Source organism: Anabas testudineus, chromosome 19 (genome assembly GCF_900324465.2).
Source record: "Anabas testudineus chromosome 19, fAnaTes1.2, whole genome shotgun sequence".
In the NCBI taxonomy this organism is placed as follows: domain Eukaryota; kingdom Metazoa; phylum Chordata; class Actinopteri; order Anabantiformes; family Anabantidae; genus Anabas; species Anabas testudineus.
Window position 1 is genome coordinate 4,396,554 of NC_046628.1, and position 9,088 is coordinate 4,405,641.

Below are 9,088 nucleotides of genomic sequence, written 5' to 3' on the forward strand. Positions count from 1 at the left end.
ATGATTTACGCGACGCTGCTTCTGCGGAACTGAGCTGTTGGTTCTACACGGACTGTTTACGGTGTAACACACGGTGCAACCTTGAAAACGGTCTGTTTACATGATAAAACTTTGAATTGTGTGATACTTGGTTTTTAGATTTTTAAGAGGTATTATTGCAAAACATGTATAATAATAGAAAAGCGGTTCGAAATAGGAAATCTAGCATTGTAATGTTTAGCATTAACGTTAGCTAGCTAGTGGCATAGAGCCCCAGAAACCTGCCCAGGAAAGATAAACGTTTTTCACCTTGGATTTTGCTCTCAGTCCTACTGAGTGTCCAAAGCTCAGATCAGAGGCAGCTAAGCTGTTTAATACATAACAGGGAAACAAAAGGCTGGATTTAACAACATCTTGGCCAGACTCCGTGTTTGCAGACAGGGAAAAAAGATGAGGGTCCAGAACGTTAAACTGCTGTTTTCCGAGTTGAAGTTGTGGACTTCACGAAGAAGTAGATGGATAAATCGTCTCCATGATGGTGAGTACACGTATTAACCCTGTTGCCTGTATTTCTTAACTTAATCCTGTACGTAATCCATAAGTCTTCGGGGGTAGTTTTCCTGAATGGAGTGTAATGCGCCAAACCCAATACAAAATTTTGTCAATTGCGAGTTGTCTAGGTTTGTTTTTCTCTATGCAGTTATTTATTTAAAGATACTCATATGCATATTAACAAACTGACTTAATTCGGCAATTCGGCACAGTCTAAGTAGCACTTAAAACATGCTACACCTTTGTACCTCACTCTGGTAGTCTTTTTCGTTAGTGGTGATAACAGCTCATGAACTTGTCTTGGGGATCATAATATTGTTTCTCTGCAAGATAGTCAGATGCTGTTTTCTAATGCAGTTCCAGACAGACGTTTCTTTACTGTATCTTTGCTTATTCTGCAGGTGTAAATGGGTGCGGGAAGGCATCATTTTCTTCCTGCAACCCTAAGGTGTGTATTGTTGGAAGCGGTCCTGCTGGTTTCTACACGGCACAGCATCTGATCAAGGTACATTGTGTTGTCATCATATTTAAGAATCTAAGCATTATGAGTGCACAGTGTGGATCAAAACTTCTATTGTCACTTAACATGATTTGATATAGTGATATAATTATACAGTGTATTTAAATATAGAAAATTGCAATTTGTATATACAGTAGATAAACTAACCAGACAGAGATTAAAGACCTGACAAATCAGGATATTCGTACTGTATTCTTATAAACACAGCAACCTCAACCAGTTCTCCTCATTGAAACATTTGAAACATTCACTACAATGGCCTAATTCAGAGGTTTCCAACTCTGAAAGCCTACGTTGAAAGTTACCAGTTCACTTTGACATGGTGTCTCCCTCCTGTGATTGACTGAACACACCTGATCCAGGTACAGATTACTGCACAAATAGTTGGAAAACAAGCAGGGTGGGGGTCCTTAAGGGCCAGGGTTGGAAACCCGTGGCCAAACACACCCAAATGAGTTCGTCCAGAGTGGATAGACGTGCCCATAAACTGCAACTTCCCTAAATGGTGAAGTCTTACAACCACAATGCAAAAATGCTGCGTTGCATCTTCCCTGTGTTAGGGTTAGAAAATGACATACAGTGTAGTCTTATTTTGTCCTATAAGTTAAAGTCCAGTCAGGTCGTTTGGATTGAAGTTCATACATGAATGCCAGGATCATTGATATGACTGTTTGAATAAAAGCATTCAAACAGACAAGGGATGTGCAGCTCCCCAACACCACACCTGTCTTATTCTGTACTTTGGCTTTCAGTTTTCATTTTTGCCTTTCAAAGAGATGCTCATAGTCACTGCATATACCTACCTGCCTGTAAGATAGGAAGTAACTTCTTGTTGTAAACCACGGTGGTATTTTTTAACTCGACTATGTTGGTTTGCTTCACATTACTATTCACAAACAGTGACAGCTTGTTCTAAGTATCACTTAGATTATTGTAGACATATTTTGATTATAAGCATAATTTAGGGTTTTGTTTTCTCTTCTTTGACAAATGAAGTAAAGCACAAGACTAATACTAATACTAAATTCTAATTCTAATATCAGGGTGCTAACACACTCACTTTAAGCATTACGGTCACATTAGAAGACTCCTCTTCACTTATTACATAATTGTGACAACTACAGTCACATAGATTCAGTTTTTTTATGCGTCTGTGTCTGTTTTGCCCCTCTTTTGTACTTTCAGGCACGTCCAGATGTTGAGGTGGACATCTTTGAGCGGCTGCCCATTCCCTTTGGCCTTGTCAGGTTTGGGGTGGCTCCCGATCATCCTGAAGTCAAGGTCTCTACTCGTGTTAAGAAGGGTTTGAAATAGATAACTGCCAAACACTGTTTATAGGGAAAAGACGGGACTCTCCACAGGTTTTCACCTAGCTAGCTTCATAGCTTCAGGAACAGGCTGCCGTTTTGTGTTGTAATAAGAAATTATTTGAAAAACACATTTTGTTTAACCTCTTTGTACTTTCATTAAAGGACATGAGTCGTCTAACATGTTTCCCTTGTGTCAAAAATATTAGATGAATTGAAGTTGGTATGTCAATTACAAAAGCAGACATGTTCAGACAAGTAAGCACGAAACCAGCCTGTTTACTAAAGTCCTTATTGCATTGCGTGTCTTTGTAAACCTCCAAATCTGGCACGAGTTATGGAAAAAAAAAAAAAACAGTCAGTGGAAAATAGAAAGCAGACTTGACTGGCCACTGCAATTTGCAGTAAACAGTTGTCATAAATTATGAAGACAAAGTAAAGTAAAGGATAGGCTGCGGTATATGCAGTTCGCATGAGGAGACATGCTGGTTTCTGAGAGTCACAGTCACGTCTGAAGGCCTGAAAGTACCCACAGCAATAGTTTTCCACAGGCTTGGAAGTGATAGATGGAAAAGATGTTTCCCATGTTGAGAGAACAATATTTACATGATGCTCAGTCAGTGATACTCATAACATAATGCATGTATTATCTATATGGCAAATGGGCTTATATTAAACAGAAACTCTCTGGTAACTTTATAAAGTACACCTGTTCAACCTAATGTAATCCAATACTGCAGCTCTGCCAACACATATTTACTTCAATTTCATCAATCGATTAACTACTGCAGAGATTCATGTACATGAATTCAGGCATGTCGCTATCACAGCAGAGTGGAACGTGCGTCTGTGTATAATGATGTGGCCTACTTTAAAGTCAGAAGAAAGAAATCGGGGAAGAGCTTGATCAAGAAACATCACACTTTGTCAGTTTTCTTCACTGTCAGTCAACCAGTGATAGTTGTCTTTACCTCTTTAGAGCTGGTTCAGAATAGTTTTAATGACGTCAGTTGAGGTGGGTGGCTTGATGCTGCATTCTGTATAAAGCTGTATTCTTAATTAAACTAGCTCATTTATACTAAGAAAAATGAATCAGTCTTCTTGGGCTCTACTCAGCAGTACAGATTCTGCTATTTCTATTTCCTCAGAACGTCATCAACACATTCACGCAGACGGCCAAACATCCACGCTGCAATTTCTACGGCCATGTGAATGTGGGGAAGGATGTTAGCATTGAAGAACTGCGGCAAGCCTACCACGCAGTCGTACTGGTACGAGTGTGATAACGCGATACAATGTCTGCACTGTAAAACGGCCTTTAAATAAAAGTGTCTAAGCATCTTTATGTATGTTGTTCTTTGGCAGAGTTACGGGGCAGAGGGGAACAGGAGGATGGGTGTACCAGGAGAAGACCTGACTGGTGTATACTCTGCCAAAGACTTCGTAGGCTGGTACAATGGGCTGCCCAGCTGCCAAGAGGTACGCTTCACCTTTACAGCTGTGTTGAAAGCAAAGGTTTCCTGTAAATCTAGTTGACGGTGCTGTACTGAAATGCCACAAGCATTTTCACATTAGTCATTAGTCTGTTTCCTGCTATGTTCTTTTATCATCAAATCTCAGTCTCTCCGGTTTCCTTAGTGTTATTACTGTGTGTGTGTGTGTGTGTGTGTGTGTGTGTGTGTTTTCTGATTTAGCTGAGTCCAGATCTGAGTTGTGAAACAGCAGTCATTCTGGGACAAGGCAATGTGGCCTTGGACGTAGCAAGGGTCCTGCTATCTCCCATTGACATTTTAAAGGTGAGAATCACACAGCCTTGAGTATGCTAAGCAGGGTTAGTGTTGTTTGATGACCTGGAAAAGTAATGTTGCTCTTATCCCGATAAGAGGAGAAAGCATGAGATAAAATCAGCTTTAAGGATGTAAAACAACATTCACATAAAAATGAAAACATTTTCAAATAAGTTGGAAAATGTGGGCCTGCAAAGACTTGTCTCCAATACAACAGAAATAAAACACGTTGCGGTGACTTGTGAGTGATAATGCTGAACCCTGACTCCCGTTGTCTCTCTCCAGGTCACAAATAGCAATACTTAACAGTTAATTGTACACAGTTAAATGCGAATGTTAAATGTTTTGTTAAACTACTGTTAATATTAATGTTTCCAGTTTTAGAATATGCACATTATGGTTATGATTCATGACATGTATGGACAGCTTGATGTGAGGAATCATTGGGCAGCAGGCTTAAACACGCAAAGTATTTGTGTTCTAAATGCTAAATGCCAAAAAAATGAACAAACGCTGACACACACTCACGCGCCCTTTCGTTTCATCATTGCGCACATTTGCCACACGAGTAAGCTTACGCAATCTCACAACTTTTATTTCCATCGAGAGCTGCAATAATGTCAAACCACGATTTTGCATTAATGATTGAAGAGTCAGTGGTCCCCGAACCACTCGTGACGCTGCCATCAGGAAAGAAAATAATCAATCGATGGCCAAACCTACTTGTTTACTATATTCAGCTGACCTCAATGTGTTGCTAGCTGAACATATTTATCACAGTAGTAATTATCCAGTGGAAGGATCTCACCGGTTTGATCAGTGAAATCCAGGTGGACGTGTTTCTTTTTCCAATACAAACAAAAATTCAAACTAGAAGAATTACAATCTCAATTATGTCATTTCATCAGTCATTAGGAAAAACAAAGGCACATATCTACTTAATTCAGATTGCGTGTGAGCGCCATCGACCGAACTATTGAACCCATAGGAATTCCAGTTTCTTGTGTGAAAACGTCATAAATAGAGAGATCATAATGAAAGATGTCTCCTGCTTTTCAACAGAGCACAGACATCACCCAACCAGCCCTGGAGGCTCTGGCAAAGAGCCAGGTCCAGAGGGTGCTGATCGTTGGCAGGAGAGGACCCATGCAGGTTGCTTGCACAATCAAGGTCTGTGTCAAAGCGCGTATGTGCCATTTGCGAGAAGAGTAAAGGCTGTTACAGATACTGATCTCTCAGCTTTAACCACTGGCCTATTTTAGCACCCTTTTCTGATGACCTTCAGTAAACCAGAGGAACTACAAATGCAACTCACATGCGACTCAACCTCTTCATCCGACAGGGCGCAAAAGCACAAAGTTTTCTTTGTTATAGTTATAACACTCATAACGACAATGCATTTTTAATTGTATTTTTAATCCAATCACAATTTCAGCTTTAGCTTTTCTACTGTGTGACAGCTCGTGCGTAACCTTCAGGCCAATCGAACATGCTGTTCCGACTTTAAATGATTTGTAATTCAGCTATTTTACCCCTGCTGTGTTTCCGTTGCGTACAGGAGCTCAGGGAAATGGTGAACCTGCCGGGCACCAGACCGGAGATGGTGGCGGCTGATTTTGATGGTGTCACAGCAGCTCTTAAAGGTATAAGATGACATGTGAACATTGTGCTCTTGTCTAGACCTCTGTAAATGTTGACATTTGTACTGTATTTTAATCAGCTTTTAGATCTTTACACCGTTCTGTAAGTGATGCAGTATAATAGTGTGAGCAGGGCAGTAGAAGGTTGGAAGGGTTTTTTGTATGATGCTGTTAAAAAGGACATGTGAAATGACTCTATGTGCTATAAGTACATATGAGCACACACACAAAATGTGACTAATGCAGAGACAGCTGAAAATGTCACAAGGCAGGAAGAAACATGTGCTGTGGTTAACAGCCGGAACATGCCTTCTGAGACCTATAGCACATAGTCAAAGAGGTGAAAGAGTGGAAACTTTTAAATGTTAAACAGAGCTGGTGTCTGAAAAGTGATGCAAGGACGACTTATGCATTGTCCTTGTCCTTCCTAAAGACATGGCATTGGGATCGACCACAGTGCAGAGCACGTTCAGCCTCCTCATCTCCGTTCACGGCCAACTGCAGGAGGGCCGTATCTAAGATCTGTCAAGCGTCACAGATGAGATGAGCTCAAGGTTGAGCTCATCTCATCTGTGACACTAATTGCAGCAAATGACAGATAATCTTAGCTACGGTGGTTTGTGTCTGTCTTGCTTTCGACTGGTTCGTGGTTACACCAGTACATCAGAGACTGTGCAGTTACAGGAAATTTATAAAGATTAGCAAGTTTAAAGAATGATGCAGGTTTCACAGCCTAGTGTTGAGTCTTCAGTGTGGAAGTGCACGTGTGTGTGTGTGTGCGTGTACATGCAAGTTTCTAAATGGAGAAAATCTACACACACACACACACACACACACACACACAGCCATATATATATATAATCAATGTTCACGCCGTCTTTCTTTCTTTGCTAGTTTATCACAAGAACAGTCCTGGTAGTTCCTTACTTCTTCTCTTTGATAATTATCATATTGCTCAAGGAGATACTACAAGTTCTAGAAATACCTGTGTACACTAATATGTCCCTCATCACAAAATATGAATGTTGAGTTCCTTCATGTCTTGGCTTTTGTCTTCACTTTCATCGTAAACACAGGCACCTTATATACACAAAAAAAAGGAAACAGGATATACCTGACCGCAAATCTAGATGCCACAGCAAAGAGTGTGGAAACCTAATTGCAGCATTTTTAATGTTTTCACTTATGTTACTGTGTTCACAGGCATTTCTCACAGTAAACACAGTAATATGTGCAGTTCCAAACATGCAGCACCACTGGTTTTCTCTTCTTAGTCCTTAGATCAGACCTCTATGTGAATTTAACTTAGATTTCAACAAGCAAAAACAAGAGTCACTCCCATTTTGATGTAATTGACAGTTGTTTAATGTTTTGCTTGGTGATATGTTTATAGTCTGTTGGTATGTAGGTAGATTTATTCAAGACTGCTTTGGCGGCTAATAGTTTAATTTGAATGGGTCAGAACTGAACCGCCACTATATATGATTAGAAATGTAAGCATGTCTGGCCAGTTTAAAATCTAATGAATTATGGTTATTTAAAACAGACATGAAACAGTGTCTGTTTAACTTAAACTAAAATACACAAACTAGGACACAGAAGGACCACAGAAAAAAAATTGTAACTATTTAAAATGTTAAATAAAACATTTCAAATGTAAAGAAATTCCATAAATATCTTTCAGATTTGCCGAGGCCCAGGAAGCGTCTGACAGAGTTGATGTTAAAGGCAGCTCTGGAAAACCCCGGAGAGAAGGAACAGGAGAGACGAAACAAGGCTTCCCGCATCTGGGGCCTCCGATTCTTCCGGAGCCCCATTGAAGTCCTGGCCGACCCCAACCACAGCAGAACAGCTGGCATTCGACTGGCAGTCAACCGGCTAGAGGTAAACAAGATTTTTGATTTTCCTCCAGAAGAACTCCTTCATGTCCAGCGGCCTATGACATTGGCTCATTTTTCTCTGTGTGACCAGGGTTCAGGTGAGGGGGCCTGTGCAGTGCTCACTGGAGAAGTGGAGGATGTGACCTGCGGCCTGGTCATCAGCAGTATCGGCTACAAGAGTCTCCCCATCGATCCATTAGTGCCTTTTGAACCCCGCAAAGCCATTGTTCCAAACACCATGGGTCGCGTTCACCAGGCCACAGGTACAACACAGATACATAAACGAGCAACACAACTTATCAGGCTGACTCCTTTCAGAAAATAAAACTTCACCGCTGGGAATCTTTCTTTCTAGGTTTATATTGTAGTGGCTGGCTGAAAACTGGCCCCACTGGGGTGATAGCCACCACAATGAATAACAGTTTTGACACTGCACGATCCCTGGTGGAGGACATGAACTCAGGAAACTTAGATGTGTCTTCTGCCAAGCCTGGTTCACAAATCGTCAGTGCTTTACTGGAAAAAAGAGGTACTTACTAACTTTTTACAACATTTACCACCTATGCTGAGCCCTGTTCTTTGATTTTAAATAACTAATCTTCATGCATGACATCACAGTTGCGCTCTTTACAGACAATTCTTATGGCTAAGCTTTGAAAAGGCAGTAGGATTTTAAGCCTCAGCTATATCACCTCATTGAAGTTTGTTCATCTGGCCATTTCCTGCTTCTCCTACGCAGATGTCTGCAGTCCAATGCACTTTGTATTTTGTTTTTAGGTGTTAAACCAGTGACTTTCTCAGACTGGGAGAAGATTGACAACGTGGAGATGAGAAGGGGCGAAGCCAAAGGAAAACCCAGAGAAAAAATACTGACTGTGGATGAAATGCTGCAGGTGGCTCGAGCCTGACTGGAGTCACTGTTGTAAAGTTAATATTGGTGGGACCATGGAATTGTTTCACCCTGTACAAGCAGTACCTTTAAAAAGCCAGTACTGTAGTTTGCCACTGAATTCTTGGGGTCCTTCAACATTTGCACAACACAATCCACCTAAAGTACTGAAATGTTCTTAGAGAACAGCCATTAGTAATGAACACTGTATTATGTACCTCAAGTATCTACTTGTTGAAGAGAAGGTGGTTGAAGTGTTTAATCATAACCCTTCATACAATGATGTAACCAGTAACTTTTATACTTATATAAAGAAAACGTGAAAATCCTGTTGAGTGTCATTTTGCCAAATAAATATCTACTAGGAAATGAAAACATTTCACTCACATTTCAACAAGAGCCGTTATTGTATTGAGAACACAACCTTGCTATGCTTAGGTAACCTTGGCTGACAAGCACCGTCACAGGTGATGATACATCAGTGCTGTTTGAAAACACTAGTTTCCACTGCCCCCAAGTAGCCAAAATGTATAT

At 40.6% G+C, this 9,088-nt stretch overlaps 1 protein-coding gene across 1 annotated transcript; it reads left to right on the forward strand.

Annotated features, from left to right (window-relative positions):
- The first annotated feature begins 67 nt into the window (after window positions 1–67).
- On the forward strand, window positions 68–8,929 carry fdxr (ferredoxin reductase). The gene is made up of 12 exons (XM_026351436.1): window positions 68–517; window positions 933–1,036; window positions 2,237–2,332; window positions 3,507–3,629; window positions 3,724–3,837; window positions 4,053–4,154; window positions 5,208–5,315; window positions 5,704–5,788; window positions 7,470–7,669; window positions 7,757–7,928; window positions 8,021–8,194; window positions 8,443–8,929. The coding sequence occupies exons 1-12, from the start codon at window positions 430–432 to the stop codon at window positions 8,571–8,573; spliced, it is 1,497 nt and encodes a 498-aa protein (XP_026207221.1). The 5' UTR covers window positions 68–429; the 3' UTR covers window positions 8,574–8,929.
- Window positions 8,930–9,088: the final 159 nt, after the last annotated feature.

Bases quoted from the DNA above. Each gene is read 5' to 3' on its own strand.
- fdxr (XM_026351436.1), top strand. From the start codon at position 430: ATGAGGGTCCAGAACGTTAAACTGCTGTTTTCCGAGTTGAAGTTGTGG. The intron at 5,789-7,469 runs GTATAAGATGAC...AATATCTTTCAG, and splicing joins TGTCACAGCAGCTCTTAAAG to ATTTGCCGAGGCCCAGGAAG. The intron at 7,929-8,020 runs GTACAACACAGA...CTTTCTTTCTAG, and splicing joins TCGCGTTCACCAGGCCACAG to GTTTATATTGTAGTGGCTGG.